At 45.4% G+C, this 22418-nt stretch overlaps 1 protein-coding gene across 6 annotated transcripts in view; it reads left to right on the top strand.

Annotated features, from left to right (window-relative positions):
* The window catches only part of ELMO1 (engulfment and cell motility 1), a 274208-nt gene that overhangs the window by 158311 nt on the left and 93479 nt on the right, over positions 1-22418 (top strand). For 5 of the 6 annotated variants that reach the window (XM_065665367.1, XM_065665366.1, XM_065665369.1 and 2 more), the window contains one exon: positions 16450-16586. The exons of the other annotated variant lie outside the window; for it this stretch is intronic. In XM_065665367.1, the coding sequence (XP_065521439.1) occupies positions 16450-16586 (137 nt within the window). The remainder of the gene's footprint in view (positions 1-16449; positions 16587-22418) is intronic. 6 annotated transcript variants of the gene reach the window in all.

Below are 22418 nucleotides of genomic sequence, written 5' to 3'. Positions count from 1 at the left end.
CCTGTTTCAGCCTTTTGAGAGCCTGTTTTTTAATTTTATCCGACACTTGGAAGGATAAAGGGGTTTTTGTTACTTTCAGTCTGTTTTCTTAAGAAAATGAACCAGATATGATCAGTGTCTGTGTGCTTGTGCTTTCCAATAATTTGGGTGCATGAGTTGATTTCAGCCCTGTCCTGGGTATGGAGTTCTGTAAAACTTAGATAAAATAGCTTTCTGAATACAGTAGGTTTCTTCCTTGAGTGGGAGGAAAGTCTTTGCAGATCTCACGCCTTATATAGACATCAACAGATCCCTCTGGGGTCTTGGGGTTTTAAATGGAGACCTAAATCCACAAGAAGACAATTCTCGTTGATCCTTCTGTCCGTGGAAAGCTAAGTACTATCTCCCACAATGCTTATTTATCTTATGTTATCGATATTTTTGGTTTGGGTTTCAGGTGAAAGCTTAATGTTGTTGCCATCACAGAGTAGAAAGTACTGCTGGCATTGGTTATGTCGACACTTGTCAGTAGGTGACACAAGTGACTCCGTGGTAGATACAAAATGCCAGTGGAATTCCTGGCATTTACCATACACCCTATCTATGAGCTTGATTCCATATGCCTCCAAGTCCAATGGACATAGTTTTCAGCAGAAAAAGAGGGGGAATAGGAAACTACATGGGGCACAAATATGGCTGCAAGTTCTTTGTGTGAGAAGGGAGAGAACTGAGAGATGTCCTGAGTGCAGGCTGTCAGAGATGTAGGGTCAGCACAGTTAGGGTTAATGGGGAATACCAGAGTTATTAAATGCTGTCATAGGGGAGTGCCGTCCCACTGGCAAATCAATGTGAAGACATTTGTGGGTAATAAATGTCAAAGCCGGGCAGAGATGCTTGTGTTTGAGGGAGATATTGGTCCTCTGGTACCCCGGCAGCATATAATGACTTTATTTCACTTGCATCAATTGACTGAGGCACAATTATTTTATCTGATGGGTGTTGGCACAATAGAGTGAGAGTTGCTTGCTATAAAATTATTGAATTGCTTGATCTAACATTGATCTCTTGGTTTATACCTGCCCTAATTACAGCCAACCATGGAGTGCCGCCTATACAATGTACGATTTTTATTATGAGAAGTTTAAAGTAATAATTCTGGGGAAAAGAAAATGTATCTGAATGCTACATTTCTGCGTAGTGGAACGTGAAAGACGTGATTTTGTCCTTGCATTTGGTGCAGTGCAGATGAATGCATGGGTTCCCTTGGGAAAAGCACCGAGTCCACCCTAACTTGCATCCCTAGTAAATGGTTGATGTAGGGTCGTGGGAATGCAACACCCTTTTAAGTCCAAGCTGCCAAAATGATTGATTTGAACCTTTGCAAATACAGCAGTAACCCTGAGCAGCAGTGGATGGAGCTCTGAAGAAGAACTGACCTGCCTCCTCTGGTGATGGTACCAGTTGGACCCCATTTAGACTTCACAGACCTGCCCTCCTGAGGTGCAGTCAGGAGTTGGTTCAGCCTTTAAGGAGATGTGAGGCTGAATCCTGTGGGAAGTACACCTTCTGGAAAGGAGATCTAGAGGGACATGTTTAATATAGACATTGAATATATGCAGGCTTTGGTCGCTTGTTTGTTGTAATACGGAAGGTATACTTTTGAAAGGCTTCTAGGCCGGGTCAACCTGTGGTAAATAAGGTCTTCACACAGCTCAGGATTATGACAAATTACCCTCATTACCTTTTGTATTCTTATCTTCCTCTCAGACTGAGGCTAGGTCAGTTACCCAGAGTGCTCACAGGCTTCCTGCATCCCTTCTTCCATCACTGAGTGCTGTGGTGCTTGCGCTCCCTCACCTCACATCAGCCTTCCGCGTCCAGAAGAAAATCTCACCTTTGTTGTAAGCACACTGCCACAGACAACCCCAAACAACTCAAACGACAAAAACCCCAGCCCAAACCCCAGCCAGCAAACAGAAACCCCAGCCCAGCAGCCCTGACGCGTGCAGTCTAAAGCAGATGGGAATTAGCTAATCACGGGCAATTCATAATACTTGGTTTGCATGCTTTTGTTCTGAGAAAACAGCCTTCCTCCCTCTCCCCCTTCAGCGCTTTAACTGAAATACAATGGTATCATTTATACCTCACCATTCCACAACAGACTTTGCCACAAAATCTTGTGAAAGCTGTGAAAAGGTTTGAAAAAAAAAGAAAAAATTGGGCCAGTTTTCTTCTTTCTGATAATAGAAGAAATCATTCATTGAAAGTTAAAACGTAAACTGAAGGAGTTCTTCCCCTGAAAATGGTATCCTGACGGGTTCTGCTCAGATCATAACCTGGGGCGTTCTCACAAGTTACTCTTTAACCTTCTTTCATGTGTTAACCAGAATCACTGGGTCTGTAATTCCATCCTTTCCTTGCAGACCAGATCATGGAAGGCCCTGTGCTAAGCTCCCAGTTTTAGTGAAACTTTTGCCTTCATGAGTAAGTGAATCCAAAATCTGAGCCTGTAGAACGTGACCTGGATTGCTGCAGTTGAGTCCCACACAGTTAGGAAAAACCTCCAAATGTCCTATAATGAATGCAGGGCTCAGACTATCTGACTGCTGCCTGCGCAAGAGCGCTTCATCTTCTTTAGCCTTTACAAGATACTTAATCAAAACTGAATATGCAAAGGGGAGGAAAAGCCAGTGTATAAAGTAGTGTTCTTCAAGCACTGTTGTCAAAGACTCCTTGACCCTTGTCTGCTTGAATGTATGCACAAGAACAAAGTTTCTATTTGAATGGTCTCTTTGGCTTAAGATGCTGGCTCTTCAGGCCAATTAGGAGGAATTTCCTCTGGAACTGTTTGCAAGATGTACTCTGTCTTGAGATACGTTAGTGCTAGTAGAACTGGAGAGAAGACTGCTCACTTTGCCTTGCGTTGTCTGATCATTGAAGGGGTTTCTTTTGATGCTGCAGGTCACAAATACCAACACATGCACCTTGGTGTTTTCCGGATGACTGGGTCAAGCAGTCCTCTGCCTTTTTCTGTGAATAACTCTGTTGTGCCTGCTAGAAGAGCAGTGTGATTGTTTTGGTCAATCTCCTAAGCAGGTTTGAGTCATAGGAAGGGCTTGTGTCCAGTGAATACACAAATAACTGTTCTAAAGTGGAGGAAGAAAGGTTAAAAAGAGAAAACAACCAAATGCACACAGTCCCCCTCCAGCTGCTTCCCCTGCCCACCCCCATCGACTTCGTACCACCAAATGTGTGCACCGGACTCCCTGGGTTTCTTTTTCCTCCTATTGAATCTTGTGCTTATTGTGGCTAAGCCTGAATTCTGTCCCGCATGGCTTGGGAAGTACCTGGGCTTTTAACCACCTCCCTTGTGCCAGGGCTGCACTTCAACCAGAGCAGCCAGCAGCCTCCTCTGCATGTGTAGGATCTAATGGAGCTTTACCTGCACGTAACTGAGAGACTTCCTATTTGGGCTGTGGTAGGTGTCATGACTGTCACAAAAAGGTACCTGTTGCTTATTCTGTGCCTTGCGGGCACTCATGAAGTCGCTGGTACTGGTACTAATGTGATTCAAGAGCCTGTGGGTTCTGTCCTCGGCTTTAGAGGATGTGCTCCTGCTAAAACATCATTGCTCTAATCTCTCAGGAGAGGAGGAGGTTCCAGCTGAAGCCCAGAGGGTCGGATGAGTGTCAGGAGCCTTGCCAGCAGGTTCCTCCTATAGGAATGGGAGCAGCACAATGGAGTGTCTCAAGAAATACTGGGGGGGGGGGGGGGGCGGGCTGATTTATCATGGAAATAAGGATTGCTGCAAATTCCTGTGCTTTTACCTATGTCTTCTGGTATTATAAATAGATTAATACTGCTATTCTTGGGGAGCAGAGATTACCATTGCACTCTGCATGCCTGCTCCAGTGTCGCCTCACGGAAAGGGAGCTGTCGTGGTCTGGCAGGAGGTTTGTGTTCTGGGTGTCTTTGCAGCTCGTTTTAAATTGCGTGCCCTGGATGTCACTTTGGGGAAGGACCTCTGCCATCCTTGAACTTTGTGAGTCCTTCCAGAGCTTCTCTAGGCATCCTCATAGTGTTAATACCGATAGGTTAAATGCTCTGGTAAATGTTCAACTTCTGAAGAACGTTTGGTCACGCACATGAGCGGAGGAGAGGGGCAGAATCCCCTCCCCGAGCCGCTGCTCATCCTGCTGGGGATGCAGCCCAGCACGCGGCGGGGTTCCGGGCTGCAGGCGCACACTGAGACCAGGTTGTGGGCAGTTCCTCCTCACCCAGCACGCCCAGGTCCTTCTCCTCAGGCTGCTCTCGAAAACAGAGTGGCAATCAACCCAAGGGGGTAGCACGAGGAGAAATGAGTCGCGTCCGTTTTGAGCCCATTCCAGTTGAGCTCACCTGCTGCCGGAGGCCGTTCTGGGTGACTTCCGCACAGGCTGCTGTGAGAACAGGAGTGGTGGGTGTCCTGCAGGCAGGTCCCTCAGGGGCTGCCTCTGGTGCCACCTCCTCTGCTGGAACCCAGGCACCATTTCCTGCCCCACACGGAGACCCAGCTTCTCACCAGCCTGGTGGGGCGGGAGCTTGGTGCTAGTGCTGTGTTTGGGCAGCCGGAAACTCCTGAGCCGAGACATGAAGCTCTCTTACCTCCCTCTTGGTAAGCCCAGATACATGCAGGTAAATAGAGCTGTCAGCCTGCGAGGTCTATCCAGCAGGAGCAGAGACATTGACACTGACCAGGTTTTAGTTCCTCAGACCCAGCAAATCCCAGCTGGGGACTGGGGCTTTACATTCTGAGTTGAGCCCTTACTCCAGGCTGCCAGAAGCAATGCGCTTTCCAAAAACCACACACACCCAAAATACATCCAGACCCCGGGGGTTTAGAACGGTTTCAGTTCAGACTCTCTTTAATTCCTTGCTGGGAAAAGCATCTTGCTGCTGAATTTTAATCTACCATTAGAAAAGTTTCCAGTACTTTTCTCGAGTTGAAATGGGAAGGCGCTGACGTTTATTTTCCTCCTGAAGCCAGTCTGGTGCTTCTTTTCCCTTAGTCATTTTGAAACCAGCGTTTCTAATCTGTCCTGTTCGTGATGGAGGAATATGTCTATTTCTCCAGAAGAGCATTTGAAATCTCAGTTGTTTCCTGATGGTTTGTTTGGAAACGTCGTTTCTGTAGCTTTGTCACAGTAGGTTGGGAAGCACTTTTGTTTTCCGGATGCGTTACTTCACTGTTTCCAAATAGACGCTGATAACCTGTGCATGCAGATGTCGCAGCTGATCAGGGTCGGTTGAGAGAGAGTTGAAGAATGCTTTCCGAGGGCAGGGCGGTGTGTTTTTCAGACAGATTTATGTTGTTTAGCGTGCGTTATGAGCCAGTTTATTCTAACAAAAGCAAGGCTAGAACACTTGCCTCATATGCAGTGTCTCTTGAGACACGACTGGGATAATGCGTTGTAAAAAACCAGCCAAGCAATAATCTTAAATTGTGAGAAGTAATTTTACGCTGAAATGCAGGAGCAGAGTGAGGTCTTGTATGAGATGACTTTCATTTTCCCTGTCTGAAATTGCTAAGTGTCTGCAATGAGAGCAATAGCAGAGACTCTCTAAGCAGGTTTGCTTAGCTCCTTTTCAAACACAGCCTCAGTCCAGCAGAGAAATCTCAGCTGAAGGTTTTTTGTCTTCCTTTTTTGCTGTTGTTTCTGAGAAATCTCTATTTTCATCTTTGCGTGTCCCCATTCTGTGACCCCCATGCGTACGGACACGTTTCTGGAGTGAATGATAACGCATTTGGCAAAATAAGGCCCTCAAGGGAAAATTAAGGCAATTATTCCTGGTCAGGGTGGACTGAAGTGATAGGAAGCATATAACTGTCTTCAGGAACCTCCAGGCATGATGTAAAAATTACTTCATTCAGTTCTCGCAGTCAACAAGGACAAAGCGAATAATGGATTTGCGACACAAAAGAGAAAATATATCTCAAATAACAATGACAACAACAAAGCTGGAGACTGGATAAGTAACAGAACAAGCTACAAGGGAATATTGTGCAATTATTAATACCGGAGATTAACACCGTTATAGTTTAGACCAAATTTCCTCCTCATTGTCCTGCTCCTGATAGTTTACAAAGATGTGCCCTCAGCAAACCATTTTATGATTCTATATTAACAAACGTAATTCATTATAACCCCGAAGCTGTTAGTTTATAAAGAAGGTTAGAGAATCACCTGGTTCAGGGGTAAGTGAAGTAGTGCAGGTTCTCTCTTTGTGATGCTTGGTGTAAAAAGCTGCTGCGTGAACATGTGGGAGACTGGGAGAGGAAAGTGAAAAGCTCCTCTAGAGTAGCTTATGAGCGGAACGTGTCACTTGGAAATGTGTTGTTGAAATAGCTTCTCATATTAAGCCTGTGGTCTGATTAACTTGGTTTTCTGCTTCCCTGTCTATAGCTTAAGTTTGATACCTGAAGAGTTAATGTTAACTACTGTTCCTTCAGAGACTGATTAATGTTCACAAAGCCTTTTGAAGCTGCCTGGCACTTAGGAGTGCATTATGGTGATGATCTCAGATAAATACACTGACAAGCATTGAGGTTCAGTGTTTCCGGAGCGGCTTGCACCCAACCACATCCCTGTTTCCCTTGTTTTGTGAGTAGCAATTACCCAGTTTGGGCTGTGTTAAAAGAGTCTGCCTCGGCAGCTTTATTTGTGTCCTGGCAGTCTGACTTTGGGACTCCAGCCCAGATAGCTAAAAACATAATTTACAGATTAAGACAATTTGTAAGGGGAGAAAACAACGGAGGCGGCTGTGGTTAGAAAACGAAGATGCAGTTTTCACAGTGAGTTAATGACCTTTGCCTCAGCAAGTCCAACTGGGTTCTAGTGGTTATTGACTTCAGGAGAGGGAAGATTTGCATTTCCCCACAGATCACTGGTTGGCACTGCCTTGCTTGGCACTGCTGCTTATCCACAGCAGAGCAAGAACGGAATAGGTGGTGGGCTATAGACATGCTAGGGTTTTCCGAGCCCTGCGGTCCATGGCACAGGATTCTGCCCATGCAGGCTTGTATCCAGTGGCTGGTTTCTTGTTTTTCACATTATATGTTCAAAAAGAGGGAGGAGAAAGTTGTTTGGCACATGTATGTATTAATGTGAGTGTTTTAAAGGAGGTACACAGTCGGGATGCAGAAGAGGAGGGAGGAGAGGTGTTGTTGCTCAGGGGGGTTGTCCTAAATGGAGGGGTGGTAGTGGTGGTACTGCACCCATTTTCAAAGTCAAGGAGAGCTAGTAGGTGTGAATAGTTGGTTCTTGAGCAAGCGAGGTAGTTTCAGTGCAGTTCAGAACCAGATCTGACATGATAGATGAGCTGCCATCACTCCAGGCTGCATGACACAGTGAATTCCTTCACCTTAATCACAGGCAGTCATTTCTTTAATTGCTATTGATGTAATCTTTCCTGGTGTCTCCGTCTGGTTTTGGCATCTTTAGTATATCCGGGATTGATCCAAAGGAAGTAGTTGAATTTAGAGTGCTTTTGTGCTGTTCCTTTTCCTGTGATGGCAGAGGAGCTGGCACAGGCTGAGCTGTGTTACTTTAGAAATACCTGGTCCCTTGTCCTCCCAGCTCTTGCACTTCAGGAGCTAGCCTGACTGATGAGGCAGAAGTATCACGCAGCAGCCTCCTTCATACCCCACCATGGGGGCATCAAAGGTAGCCTAACAGCCTGTCCAGAAGTGCACCAAAGGAGGCACCTCATATATCAATGCCTCTAATGATAAGTATGGAGAGTTTATGGCTGATCTCTGCGTGGGTAATTCAGTTGTAATCTGTTTTTGTAATAGGGGAATGACTTGGTACCAGTTATTCTTTTCCTTCCTGGCTTGACTGCTGGGTTGTTGGCTTCTCCATCTGCTCATTTGTTTTAGTTCCTTGCAGTTCTCCTGCTGTTGCTCACTTGCGAGATCAGGTACCACAGCCTGGTTCTCTTGCACAGTGACCACACCATTTCTTTGCACTCTGATCTTAAACATTTGATCTTAATGAGGAGGCCCATGTGAGAAAAGGGGGAATGGGAGCTCCCTAGGTACCAAGAGGGAGCCTAAAAACCTTCCCAGGTCACTGCATGCAGTGTTTTTCCTGCAGGTTTTCATAGGCTCCTTAGATTCTGCTTGCAGATGGAGCCCTAGCCAGCCTATTTAAAGCAGATTTAATTTCCAGTGACAGCTTCTCTCTGGTGAATCAAAACAGCATGGTCTGTACTTCAGATGGTAACCAGAGTGTGTTCTTGATGAAGTACTTCATAGAAGGTCTTACCTGTAAGGCGGTCTGTGTAACTTCCTAATGAAGAAAACGGGTAATTAGAGGTAAGAATGTGCTTTGTGAGCAAGAACCCCTTCGGGAGGAGAAGCAGTAAGCTGGTGCTTTCTAAGACAGAGTAGAAGTGAAAAGTCAGCAATCATAGAATCAGAGAATCATAGAATAGTTAGGGTTGGAAAGGACCTCAAGATCATCCAGTTCCAACCCCCCTGCCATGGGCAGGGACACCTCACACTAAACCATCCCACCCAAGGCTTCATCCAACCTGGCCTTGAACACTGCCAGGGATGGAGCACTCACAACCTCCCTGGGCAACCCATTCCAGTGTCTCACCACCCTAACAGGAAAGAATTTCCTCCTTATATCCAATATATCCTTATATCCTCCATGGCAATCCCGCCATGAAGGGCAGTTTCTCAGTGTACTTGCTCGTGTGAGGGGACATCAAGGGGATATACGGACAAAGAGCGAGTGCCCGCTTCTCCTGCACCCAGGAGCATCAGACTCCTGCCCAGTGATGTGGGTCTGAGGTGCTGCAACAGTTAACAGTAAATGTGCCAGAGTATGGCATTTAGCAGTAAACTTTGCCAATGGGTGTTGCAGGGCTAAAAAGAGTGGGTGCACAGCGTGAGTGACTGCCTTTATGCTGCTCTTTGGAAGTGCTGAGAATATCTGCCTCCCCCATGGCTACTGTCATTCTTCCTGATGTGTCTGGAGATGCAGTTAAGGCTGGTTCCTCTGAGGGCTTAGGAGAGGAAGGATGCAACAGGGAAGTTGACTTAGGGTATCAACGTGTGGCAGATGTGATAAGGTGTTTCCCTCGATAATCTGAGCTTCGCTGGCCTTGTGTCAGTGCCGCTTCACAAGTACACAGTCTGTGGACTGAGAATTGTCAGAAATGCTTTTTTATACCATTTGGGGGTTTTTTTTATGCTTTCATGTAGCCATCATTGCCTCCTGTGCCTTGTCAGGAGCCTGACAGAGCAGCACTCGTTATCTTTCGTGAGGAGGTTTTGTGGAGTGTGTTTATTTGTTAAACAAGCTTCCGTACATTCCGCTTTATAGCTGCGATCCCTTCTTATTCTGTTTACTAGAAGTGACCGTAAAGACTTCATAGTCTTGAAGCAACTTTGTCATGTTATTCGATTAATGTTCTGATGATCTGAAAGGTCTTTTCCAGTTTGAATGATTCTGTGATCCTGCGTCGTCATTCAGGGATGTCGTACGTATGCTGGAGCATAACTGCAGATCGGTGCTTGCAGATCCATGTCTTTTGTTTTACAGAAGATGTTCAATTTGGTACGGCAAATCCAAGCCCTTATTTTTTTCATACCATTTCCATTCTCAAGGAGTTTTCTCCTAGCAGTGCATGACTGATTCAAACAAAGTGCTCCCTCACCTCCGAAAACAATCACTCTGGTTTATCCACCAGCCTTTAAAGCTGCATTTTCTTCTTCTGACTGCCTTTTTTTATACTGGGAGGAGTGGAGGAGTGGGGGAAGCGGAGTATATCCCTGTTTGCCCAACAGTGTGCTGAGTTATTCATGTTCATCCTTTATCACAAATAAAAATAGGCTGCTTTTGAAAGAGCTGGGGAACCCTTGTCAGCACGATGCTGACTCTTTGTAATCTCTTTTGTTTCCTTGTTGCTTATGAGAAGAGCCTTTTCAATAACTCTCCTCTCTTTGCACGCTGGCTTTCTGTTTGCATTTCCAAACCACAGTGTTCGTTCTTCAGGTCTGTTCTAAGTAGGAGAGGTGCAGTGAGAAGTGCCTGTACTTGCTGAGAGTTGCAAAAGGAGTTCTCTTTACAAAGTCAGCCTATTTGCATGGACACTGTGGGCTTTGCTGATGTCTTTCTGTTCACCATTAGCTTTGGATGCTGATGATGGTGAGCAGTATCTGCCCAGATGTGTTCTTCAGCTGCTTCCTCGTGGATGTACAGAGGTGCCACTCTGAACTACTGGATCTGTTGGTAGTGGTGAGTGCAGGGCTTTATTGACTTGCGCTGCGATAGTCAGGGTTCTTCTTCCGCCACCTTTATCTGGGACAAGGAGAGAGGCAGACCTTTAATCTGATGTTTAATTTTAATCTGATTTTAAATAGAGACTCCTTTATCTATGGGTACTTTGGGGAGGGGAGGTGTGTTTCTGAAGGCGTGTTACCTTCAAAGCGAATCTGGGTAAGTCGGTGAAGAGCTTGGGGCCGCATGTGCCAGAAGCATCCTGGTCGTGCCAGCCTTGTCAGGCGTGAGGCTTCCTGGAATCCTTGTTTTTCATTGCACAGTGGAATTTATTCTCAGCCTTGCAAACAGAAAGCTTACAGACTGTAGGAAGCCTTTTCTGTGTACTTTGCTTCCAGTTTCCCTCTATAGCTGCTCTAATGAGAAGTCTCATCAGTTCAGAGACTTGCTGTTGCCTTATGTCTTTATGAAGTACTTGAGTCGGTGGTTTTGCTGCATGTTTAGTGATTTCATGTTGTTTGTATTCCAGCTAGATACTTGACCAGGTGAAGTAAGTTGTTGGAGGTCTCTTGTAGCCATGTATTGTTGGGTGCCTTTGGTGCTCTGAAAATGCTGCATCCCGTGTTAACAGAGGGGGGATTTTTCCCCTACTTTACATGAACAGTAATTCCGTGTTTTCCCAGTAATTGTGTGTGTGCTGCTTTGGTGCAGAAATTTTGGGTTTGGATCCAGTGCTGATACCCGTGTCTGGTGTGACATTTTCTGAGGCACACACGTGCACCCACACCCCCAGGGAATCGTAGAACATCAGACTGGTTTGGGTTGGAAGGGACCTTAAAGCTCACCCAGTCCCAACCCCTGCCACGGGCAGGGACCCCTTCCACTAGAGCAGCTTGCTCCAAGCCCCTGTGTCCAACCTGGCCTTGAGCACTGCCAGGGATGGGGCAGCCACAGCTTCTCTGGGCACCCTGTGCCAGCGCCTCAGCACCCTCACAGGGAAGAGCTTCTGCCTAAGAGCTCAGCTCAGTCTCCCCTCGGGCAGGTTCAAGCCATTCCCCTTGGCCTGGCCCTGCAGGCCCTTGTGTGGCGCATGTTGTGCAGTTCAGTGGTGCAGGGTGCTTCCTTACCCCCTTATTGTTTCAAAGGAAAACCCCTCCCATAGTTCACCTATATTTGGAATTTAACAAACGCATCTTAGCTTACATTATTTTGCCATGTCTTGAAGCTTAGTTGCTTGTATCCTCTCAATCGCCATAAAAAGGACAAGGGGCTTTTGTTGTAATACCAGTTGAGCCTTCTAAACAGTACTGTTCCTTAGGAAAGCAAATTACGCGCCTGGCAGCAGTATTACTATTTCATCACTGCACTGCCACTGCTAGTGACCTTCCTTGCCTTAAATTACACCGTTTCCCTATCCGGTGCCAGAAAACTAGCCAAAGGTTTTTCTGACATTATTGCCAGCAGCCTGCAGGGATCAGTGGTAGAGATAACTGGGCAGTCGCTGTATTTCTGCAGTATTAGGTGTGCTTTTTCTCATGAACTCTGTTACTCAGACAGTTTTTGATTATGTGTGTGTTGAAGTGGTCATGGCAGGAGTTATTTTTGCTGTACTGCATCTTTAGGGAGAAACAAATTCCAGTGCTGCTTCTCCCGAGAGCTTGTGAGAATTAGTTGCTCTTTGGTTGCCTTCTGTTATTGGCAGATAATACTCCCAGAGGAGGCTGTGCCAAATGGAGATGGTATTTCCAAGGTGCGTATTGCACCCTTCTTTTGTGGATCTTGCTGCTCCAGAAAGTGCAATGGATCTTTCCACCCGCCTCCTCTCTGATCAAATATCATCTTCCTTCTGTGAAACTGGGGAGGACGACAGAGGGGATAAATGACTCACCCAGAATTAAGCAGCAGCTCAGTGACGGCAAACACAGAGCTCTGCAGACTGGGCTGCCTGCATCCCAGGGACCTTTCAGACAGGGAGGTGCTTTCAAATCCCTCTGTCCATGGGACTTGGCAAACCAGTTCCCTAGGGCTCTGCATCCTTGCTTCCCTCATCTCCCAGTGATGCTGATGCAGTTCCAGAGTGCTTTTCTTAAGGAGGACCTGTTAATACCACCCCCAGCACAGAGGCTTAACTCCTCACCACAGGTCTGTCCCTTTATGAGTGACAGCATTAACACCAGGTGACTGTATTTATACAGCTTACTAAGTAATTTGATTGATTTAAGCTCTCTGCCTACTTTTGAGATATCTGAGAATACAGAGCAACAGCATAACATTTATTTGTTATCTGCTTAATCAAATCTGTTCTAGTTGTATTCTGTAGACCAGTTGTACGCGGCTGGCATCCATGAAAGAGGTGGCTTGTTTGTGATTTGAAGATTGTGTTTCATGTGCATTCCCGGTGTGATGGGTCCAAGCCTGAAATGTACAGAAGAAATGACTGTTTGAGTAACCCCGCTATAGCATCATCTTTGGATTTTGAGCATAATGGGTTGCACAGTTCTTAAATTCAAACCTTCCTCTTCATGACAGATACGGCCATTTATTATTCTGCTTTCACACCAGTACAACCCTTTTCATTTCTTGAATTCGAGAGCTTCACAAGGGAGGTCAGAACAACCCTATGTTATTTTAAAGCTGTGGTGGGGGATGCGTATCTAGTATCAACACAGCAGTTTAGCAGTCGGGAAGAAAGGACGGGTTTCTTTAAATCAAGGGCAATACCTTGCCTAGAGAGGTGTGTTTCTGTGTCTCTGTTGGTGTAGCTTTGCAGGGAGGTTATCTCTGTGGAATTTCCAAGTATTGCACAAAGTAAAATCTAAGAGAAAAGAATTGTATTCTTTTTATTACCATTTTTCTCTTTCCCAGTGGAAAGTAGTTGGGCAGAGCCTGAAAATAGGCTCTGACGGAGCCACACAAACGCACAGGTTGAAATTAGCCCTTTTTTTTTTGAGCCAGTGCAATTTATGTTGAGAAATGAGCAAAGCTTCTCCCTCAAAGTCCCAGCTATAGATCAGCCAGAAGCTTGAAGGACTAGCTTGAATCCTGAGAGGTGACACATTGATCTACAGCTCCGAGGGCTGTGGCGAGAAGGGAAAATCAACAAGATCTGCGCCTGATTTATGTAGGCCAGGCATCTGTGACTTGCCCTCCAAAGGGGATCTCACAGAGGCGTAATTAAAACTTGATGATGTTATTAAATATTCACGATGATTTGTGTCCCTGCGTTGCGGCCGAGTAGGTGTTTTTGTGTGGCTATAAACATGGTCAGTCCCTGCTCGTGAAGCTGAAGGTTAGAGAGTGCTGGGGCTAAGGGCAGGAATTTTGCGCGCAGCTCTTACATCGAAGGTCTCCAAATGATTCTAGTGCTGGCCCCTGTTTCGGTTTAGAACGAGTCAAATTGCAAGTTAGCGAACGAATAAATCCAAGAATTTAATTAGTAAAACTGAACAGCTCTAAATTTGCCCACTCTGCAGGGACAAGCAGTGCTCTGGTGCTGGAGATGCTGACACAGGGCTGGAGAGAGTAGGCAAAGACCACAGGTTGTGGCTTGGTTGTACTCTGGTCTGGAAACCACTAGTACCGCAGTATTGCCTTTTCCTCCCTCCGCATCTCGCCTGTCTTACGGAGGAAGAAGATACTGGGGCAAGGGTTGTCTTTTATTAGATATTTAAACACACAACGCAGATGTGACCTGAGCTGCAGCCTGTAGGTTTGCTATGATGTAAACTCCACCCATGCGCTTCATTTGGGGATAGATATTTGGGATAATTGTATTGTTCTGGATTGAATTTTCGAGACAGGCAAGACGATATCTTTGAAGTAGAAGATGTGGGGGTTTTTTTCTTTACTGTCTGGATGCTGGTGGGAATTCTGAGGAAGCTGTTTGTCACTTGGCCTTGACTTTTTCTTTAGATTTGTTTTTGCTTTAAGACATTGATCCCACTTTCTAAAAGGCCTGACTTACTTCATTGTATCAATAACAGCGATTTTTGCACTTTCATTTTCAGACTGAAAAGCCATAAAACGCAGTATGTTGCCTACTTATAAAAAGCCTAAAGGGGGGGGGGAGTCAGTGGCTCCCCTGATTCTGCATGCAGAACAGCCAACGTAGTCGATACAGTTTGGGACTGATTATCATAAGGAGCATGAGTTAGAACTGATGATCGAGTTTCTGAGAATCCCCAGCCTTGCCGTTAATTTTGATTTATTGGTTTTTATGAGCAGGAGCAGTGAGAAGCTCAGGCTCTGAGGAGGATGAGAAAGGCCAGTGCGTGTCGAGGGTTATTGCCTTGTTGCGTGCTGTGATTTATACAGCGAAGGTACTGGCTGCATTCTTATGCTTGGTGCTGGTTTATTTCTTCTCATTATTATAGTATTTCATGACTTAAAGACAAGTGCCCTCTGAGAGTCTGTTCTGTTGTGTCTCTGACATTGTTACAGGCTGAAGGTTTGATCATTGGAAGTGCTGAGCCCTTCCAGCTCCAGTGGAACTGACAGGAGCTGAAGGTGCTCTGAAAATCGTGCCTGAGACGTTTTATCCTTTTAAAGGGATTGAGTTGTGCTCATAAACATAGGCCTTTGCTTTGACTAATTCCTGCGTTGCTGCACACCTTTTGAAGTAAATGGAGTTTACTTGATTAGAATTAAACCTGTGCTCCAGAATTAATGCTCATCCTTGCTACGTAGCTGGGGAGCTGATTAGATCTTAGTAAATCTGATGTTAAAATTAAGCTTCAAATTTACAATTAAGCTTCAGAGTTTTGCTTTCTAATTGGAATACTGCATGTTGTGAAGGAGCAGAAACCCTTATTCTTTGAGGGTTCGAGTGATTCTAAACACAACTCATGTTCCTGTGGCAGAGCTACTGCTGAACAGAGAGAACTAAGCACACTGAAAGGGCAGTTTTGTGGCTACAAGAGGTACCAAGACCAAGTGCCTGCAGCTGATGGAGTTGGCCTGCCCGAGCAGTTCACATTCTTCTGCAAAGAGTCTTAATTCTCCAGTTTCACTGGGAGAAAGCAGCTGTCAGGCGGTGATCCAGCCTCAGGAAAAGGGTGATTTATCCCAGTGCTCGATAATTCCACTGTTCTTGAAGAGGGAGAAGCTTGCCTAAGCAGTGGCAGTTTGATTCTGAAGTAAGGGAAGATGCTGCTGTATAGGCATGCGAGTGACTGCTGGAAAAGTCCAGAGGAGCACTCATGCAGAGATGAAAGCTGAAGAGATTTGGGGGCTGGGAATATGAAGCAAGGCTTAGTCAACTTGCCTTTTTTGTTAGTTTTTTAAGAGCATAAATATGGACCCCACTGAGGTGGCCCTGCTTAAGGATCGTTTTCAGCCCTTGGCTGAAGCCTCTTCTGTTCCACATTGCTCAGATGTGCGCTGCTTCATCCCTTAGCTTTGGAAAATCCATTCTTGGCTCAAGGAGGTTTACAGCAGCCACGCCAAACCGTGCTTTGCCTTTTGGGGATCGTCATTGTAGTCATCTTCATTTTTCCTTCATTAAAGCCAGTATTAGATTAAAAAAGGGTAGTTTGGGTTTATTGGGAGTTTTGGGGGGGAGGAGGGGCTGTCCTTCTGTCTCAGATGAGGGGCAGATGGCAGAAGATCCATTTCTTTTGTTTCCAGTTATTTTCAAAGAACAAATCGGTTACATTCTCATCTATACATTTGTCTAAATTTCTCTGGTTACCTCTGTGGTATATCCGTGTACGGTACAGTCGATCATCTGCAGTGTCAGCAGAGCTTCACATTTCAGTACGTACATAGCTCTAATACCGGTCTGTGCCTGATGGGGTTTGGTTCTCAGCAGGCAATGCGGTACTTGCTGCTAGCGGTGGAATGAGAGCTATGGTTCTGATGGGGAGACTTGTGCTTCTTCCCCATGTCTCTCTGCCCCAACCTGAACAACAAACCATGGCACAAACAAAACACCCGTTGACAGAATATTCGGGCAAATAGGCAGTTGCTTCCTTTTATTCTTGCTGTTGGTCTCCTACAGACAGGCTCAATGCTGTGCTCCATTGTCTTTGATACTGTAGACCAAGGCTGGTTTGCTTTCTGGGATGTTTTGACATTGCTACTAGAGCTGGGATTCCTCCCAGTGACAGTGTTTTCTAGCTGTTGTGGCTGCTTTACATTCATTTTTGAAGCTCCTGCCTGTACGTGTTTTATTCCACCGCCCTTGTTTTTCTGTTTCTAGCCAGTGAGACCTGCAACGATTTCCACCCCATGTTCTTCACCCATGACAGATCATTCGAGGAGTTCTTCTGTATCTGCATTCAGCTCTTGAACAAGACATGGAAGGAGATGAGGGCAACTTCAGAGGACTTTAACAAGGCAAGAGGAAGGGTGGGGTGGGAATAAGTGTGCACGATGGTGAAACAAGGACGTGTTCTTCCCTAAAGGTACAGGGATTTACTAATGCTCGTTCTGCCTAACGCTGGGGTTTTTTTACCTGTTCGGAGTCTTTGCACATCAGAGCACCAGCATTTAGAACATCAGGGTGAGGGATGAGAGGTGTGAGGGAGGTTCACAGCCCTTTCTCAGTCGTGTTGAACTGCAGTCTGTGAAACCAAAACCCTGGCTTGAGGGGAAATTCTGCCTTTTTTTGTGTTGGCAATATTATGCTGAAGTGCTGCAGCCTCCAAGGTTGTAAATAATGCAAAGAGAGTACTGCAGTGATAATTCTGTGCATCCCTTTCTTTTCATGTGAGCACTAAAGTGATAAAATATTCAGGAGTGGACACAAGCCTGGCAAAGTGCTGTGCAGTTTGCCCACTAAAACCAAGCCAACCAACCAAAAAATCTAAGCAGAAGCTCCTCGGTATTGCACCCTTTGTGGGGTAAGAGAGGATTCTGGAAGTTTCAGCCGATCTCCTGCTCCTCAGCAAGGCAATGGAGAAGAGGACTGTCTTAAGTTAATGGTCCCTAGACATACTGGTGTCACTGTCTAAGGTACCATGAGGCTTAATGGTTTATTTGGCATTTTGTAAGGATGGCAAACTCATGCTCTCCTGGACAGCTGGCGTCCTCATCTTTGTTGGGATCCCTTGACTGGATCTTGACAACATCTGTCCCTAGGATATATTGGTTATAGAGCTGTTGACAAGAGAGGCTGCTACACTGTCAGTATTAGCCCTATGAGTGGTCTGAAGCCACGAGACTCAAATGTTGTTTGAGTGCTAGTAAGAGTGATCACGCTTAACTCCTAATTGGAACCGTCTATTACTGTAGTGGTCTGAATGTCCATTTGCTACTGCTGAGTGAAGGTAAATCCTTAGGACAGTGTGGAATAACCTTTCTTGAGTCTTTAAGTAAGACAGTTGGCAGCAGTGCCAGAGCTCTGTCAAAAGAGAGACAGGAAGACCAAAAGGCATGCTGTTGTAGGTAGGTGACCTAGCGGCTTGTTCTTGCATGGCATTTCTGACGTGCTTCTCTTGCCTAGAGAAAAGAAGCATAGGAGGAGCAATAGCAAGAGAATTCACTGAACAGTATGGAAACCAAAAATCAAGAGCTTAAAAAAGCAACAGCTCTTTTAATACTTCATAATATGTGGCTGGTTTAAGTACATGTACTAACAGCTGCCTAGTACTTACAGACCTTCTGCCTCAGTGGAAGAAGGATTTGTGTACATAATTTCCCACAGTTTGAGTTGGAATATTATTAGTAATCCTAGGGAATTCAGGAAAAGAATGAACCCAGGATCTCTGCCTGCGAAAATCGCTCTTGATGTTGTTGTAACTGTTCTCCCGAAGGGGAGGGAATGCTCAACTCTTGCGCCTCACTCCTAACAGTTCTGTAATTACTTTCTGCTTATCTAAATCCTCTCTTTTAGTCATAAGGAGATTTTTGTGCTCTTATCCACTTCAAATGACATGTGGTGGTGATGTGCATTACTCAGCTGAGAAATGTCTAAAGGGATCTGTGAGTGAAGCAAACTGTGTCATCGTGTTGGCTTGTGAAGCTCTTCTGGATCTGTGGGGGATGATGTTACATGGTGGTACCCAAGGTTTGCCCATCTGGTTGGAGGGTGACGGCTGCCCGTGCTGGTGGCTTTACCAAACTAAACAGCACCGGTTTTAATCCTTACCTGGCAAGAGGCTTTGGTGATCATGGCAGGTCTCTCTCTATTCTTTGCGCATCTTTCCTGTGTGCTAAGTTCCTATGCAGTCACTGTTGGAAACTTGGCAGGCACAAGCCGTGTGGACCCAGAGGGCATTCAGCTCACACTTTCAGGAGTAAAACGGAAGAAAGCAGAAGATGCACTACACAATGCGGTCGCTTAGTTGATGTGGAAAAGAAATAATTATCCTCTCTGTGTTACTGGTTTTCAATTTCAATAACTTGATCGTTATGGTAATGTGTGAACCACCACTTTGCTATGGTTTAATACCTACCTGGCTGATGGGATCATTCTCTTCTTTCTTTTTCCCTTCCTCCCCCCAAATCTCCAGAACACAATAGAACACTGTCAGTATACTGGATGGTAACTCTTGAGACCTGGAGATGCTTCTGAAAAGCTAATGCATTGGCTTTGATCTCTCATCATAATTGAAGAAAAGGAGCTCTTTAATTTGTTAATTTTAAACTTTTGATTAATCACAGTAGTTTGTATGTCGAGGGGCTGTTGGAGGTCTGTGTGCACATACAGAGATTTATTTCTTGCTCTCTCGCATTGGGGAGTAATAGGTGCTAAAAGAAGTGAGGTGATGGAATACTTCCGTTCAGGTTTCAGTGCCTGGTCTCAAGGGGGTTTTAAGCCACAGATGAAGACTTTCTTTTGATGACAGAGTGGCCTTCTGTGCCATCGTAGTTCCTCAGTTCATGTTGTGGAGATTTCGTATAGGCTTTTTTCATTTTTAAAGCTTAAAAAGGGGTAATAATTAAAACAGCACTTTGCTCATAGTTGGAAGAATTTGGGGTATTTTAGTGAAACAGTTATGGTCTCATGCTTAGTCTCTCCAGTTCTCATTTAGTAAAAGAGGCACCTTTTGTCAACTTTCGCGTTAGAGAGACTCTTTGGATCTCTGTAGTGATAGCATGATACCGTCAGACCCAAAGCCTTTTTTACAGTCTCAGTATACTGGTAGATGTCTGAATAGAATAATTCGGTCGGGCAGCGAAGCTTGTATTATGCCTTTAGAACATTTTAAGACATACATAATTCAGTCTGGTGAGTTTTCTAGAGAAATGAAGATGCAGTTGGTTAGACAGACGTGCAAGTGGCAACCATTCCCTTTGAAACTCGTTGTTTTCCTTTGAGCCTTCAGATTATCAAAAGATGCTTTACAAGCTCTGTCCTCTGCAGTCATTTGTGAGCAGACAGCATGGTTTATGGCTTCGAAACTATAATCTTCTCTGCAAGCTTTACATAATTCTACATGTTTTATTGCAGCCGAACGAAGGATTGTGTATTGATTTTTGGAGGCAGTGCTGGCTGTGAGAAAGCTGGGCTGAGTTATCTTGCACCTAGAAACCTTCGTCACCAGCCTGCCCATTTAATTAGGTGCCCATCAGTCAGTTTTCCCTCATGTAGGAGACTCATACACTCTGCTCATGGTAATCAGGCCCTGCTGTCATGCAGACTAAGATGCACTTAAATTGGTTGGTGTTTTTGTTCAACATAATAAATAGTAGGTGGAATTCAAGGTGATGGCCCCATTGTAAAATTCCAAAGCATGCTCCCAAAGGAATTTCTTTTTATTGATGCCCACTGGTTGTACTTGGGTGAATGCACTTGTGTTGCCCTAATGAGGATCTACGTTGAGATGAGCATCTTGTTAGGGATCTTCTTGTAAAACACACATCCTGTTTTTCCGGAGACAAGGAGACCACAGGTAGGGCATTTTGTAGGACAAGATTATCCTCTCACCTCTGGTCTCCAGAGGTTTCAGTCTGCTGCTTTCTGTAGGTTTGCAGTTCACGTATTAATAGGAGGAAGGGTGAGCAAATGTGTTATTTTAGCTGAAAGCCCAGCCACAGCTTGTCCTATTAGACCTGCAGAACAACACAAACCGTTTGCTAATACTGTGCCCAGTGTAGTGCTATCTTAACAAACCCATTAAGAATAAAAATGACTGCTTCCAGTCCCAGTATGGAAGGGAAAAGATTAAGTTGATTCACCTACCAAGGTTTTGAGGCTGCTTTGTAGAGAATGGGCGCAATGGCAGCTGCTTTTATTAGAGTGTTAGCATAGTTACGGGGTTTTAGACAGGCAAAAGTGAGTGCTCATAACAAGATAGAGATTATCCTTTTAACATGGCTAAAGTTAAGAAGGAGATGCCAGGGCTGAAAACCTTCAAAAGTCCTGTGGTGTGTGGTGCTTGAAATCAAAATCTTCTGCATTCACTGAAACTAAAGGTTTAAGGAATAGGAAAGTGGGACGAGGTTTGCTAATGATGCTACAGATGCATTTTTCTTATTACTGAGAACTCCAGTTAATTTATTTTGCCCTCTGGCCATGTGCTTGAGATCATCACAGTATAAACCACCAGCTTTTAGAGAGTTCTATGAAAATTGATTTTGTGATCAGAAGAACATTTTCAGAAGACCCCAGAACCCCTGGTTTCAGCATTTTGGCAAAGCATTCATTTCACAGTGGGAGACCTGGGTACCTTGAGCAAATGCATTTGCGTCTGGCTCTTTCAGTAACGCAGAATGCTGCAGCACTGGATCCCCATGCAGGAGTGGCATCTGCTCAGTGAGACGATAATATGTGCCCGTGACAGGTATACATATAACAACCTGCCTTGTGTGGCAATCAGCAGAATAGACATTGTTCACAGTGGCAGCAGATGCAAACAATAAATGCCCTACGTGAGTCCTGTAATTAAACACCAAAGCAAACACTGAGGCATTTGATAAGCACAGAAGACGTTTATTGCTCATGCTCAGACCCTGTGAACGTTTCTTCTTGCTCGCTGACAAGATAACAATAAAGGTAACCGAGCATAACATAAAGATGAAAAACACCGTTCCCCTGCACGCTGACGATTTGGCAATGCCGTGCCACGGGTTCCTCAGCTGCTCTGGTGGTGTTAAGCTGGCGGAAGCTGCAGGCTGAATAGTTGTGTAAAGCTAGGTTCAAAATATGACTGTGTTCAAGGGCAGGCTTTTAAGGACCGTACTTGTTTCAGTGGTGTTTCGTGTGGAAACGTGTTGTGGGTCAACACCACCATCAGATAACGTGAGTTACCTATAAGGGAGCGAAAGTATGGAGTGTCATTTGGAAAGAGTCAGAGCAGCACTGGGACAGAGGAGCTGACACCAGCTTTTCTGGGTTATAAAATCCCAGACGGGTTTGTGCTGCAAGGGACCTTAGAGCTCACCCAGTTCCAACCCCTGCCATGGGCAGGGACACCTTCCACTAGAGCAGGATGCTCTAATGTATGCCTCAGCACCCTCACAGGGAAGAGCTTCTGCCTAAGAGCTCATCTCAGTCTCCCCTCTGTCAGTTAAATCCTGTTAAAGGTAACTGGTTTAACATCATAAGCAAGAAAATCAGATCTCTGGAGCCATGAAGGGATGGCTCAGCCATGCTCTGCAAACTGCAGAGGCTCCAGACTGCACAGAGCCTGTCTGAAGTTCCCCCTGGCTGCATCCTTGTCCTGGTGCTGGTCCTTGCCATGGCAGCTCTGTGCCTGACGGAGCAGGAGCAGGTCTCCTGGCATGCTCAAGTGATCCCCTCTAGTGGCACTAACAATACCGTGCACTTTTCTGCTCGTTGCAGTGTTGGCTGGATCTTGATAAACCCAGTTCTTGCAGGAAGGAGGCGAAGGCACCAGAGCTCAAGTGCCTTCTCAGTGTAGCAGCATCAGGGGCAGAAGCAGATGCGAGGTGTCTGGCCGTTTTCTCCAGCCTCCTCCGTTACTCCAGATGAGCTCCAGGCTGCAGCAGCAGCTCCAGCCCCGGAGGTGTTGCTTTCCTCTGTGTTTCTGCCCCTCTTTCCAAGCCGCTCACAGGGATGCTTGGAGGACGATGGCAAATGAAGCTTCAGGAGCATGGAAGAACCAGTTCCTCAAACAAGAGGAAAATTAATCCAGACAAATTTGAAAGTAAAATCCATTGGTCAGTCTGTAAATTCATCTGTGACTCCCTTTTCCTTTCAATGAGAAGAGGTGAAAGGGATGATAAATATCTCTTGACAGATGCTCTCCAAAGCATGTATTG

This window comes from Lathamus discolor, chromosome 2 (assembly GCF_037157495.1).
Source record: "Lathamus discolor isolate bLatDis1 chromosome 2, bLatDis1.hap1, whole genome shotgun sequence".
NCBI classification, from domain to species: Eukaryota; Metazoa; Chordata; class Aves; order Psittaciformes; family Psittacidae; genus Lathamus; species Lathamus discolor.
The sequence above is the reverse complement of the archived record's forward strand: the minus strand, read 5'-3'. Positions and strand labels throughout refer to the sequence as shown.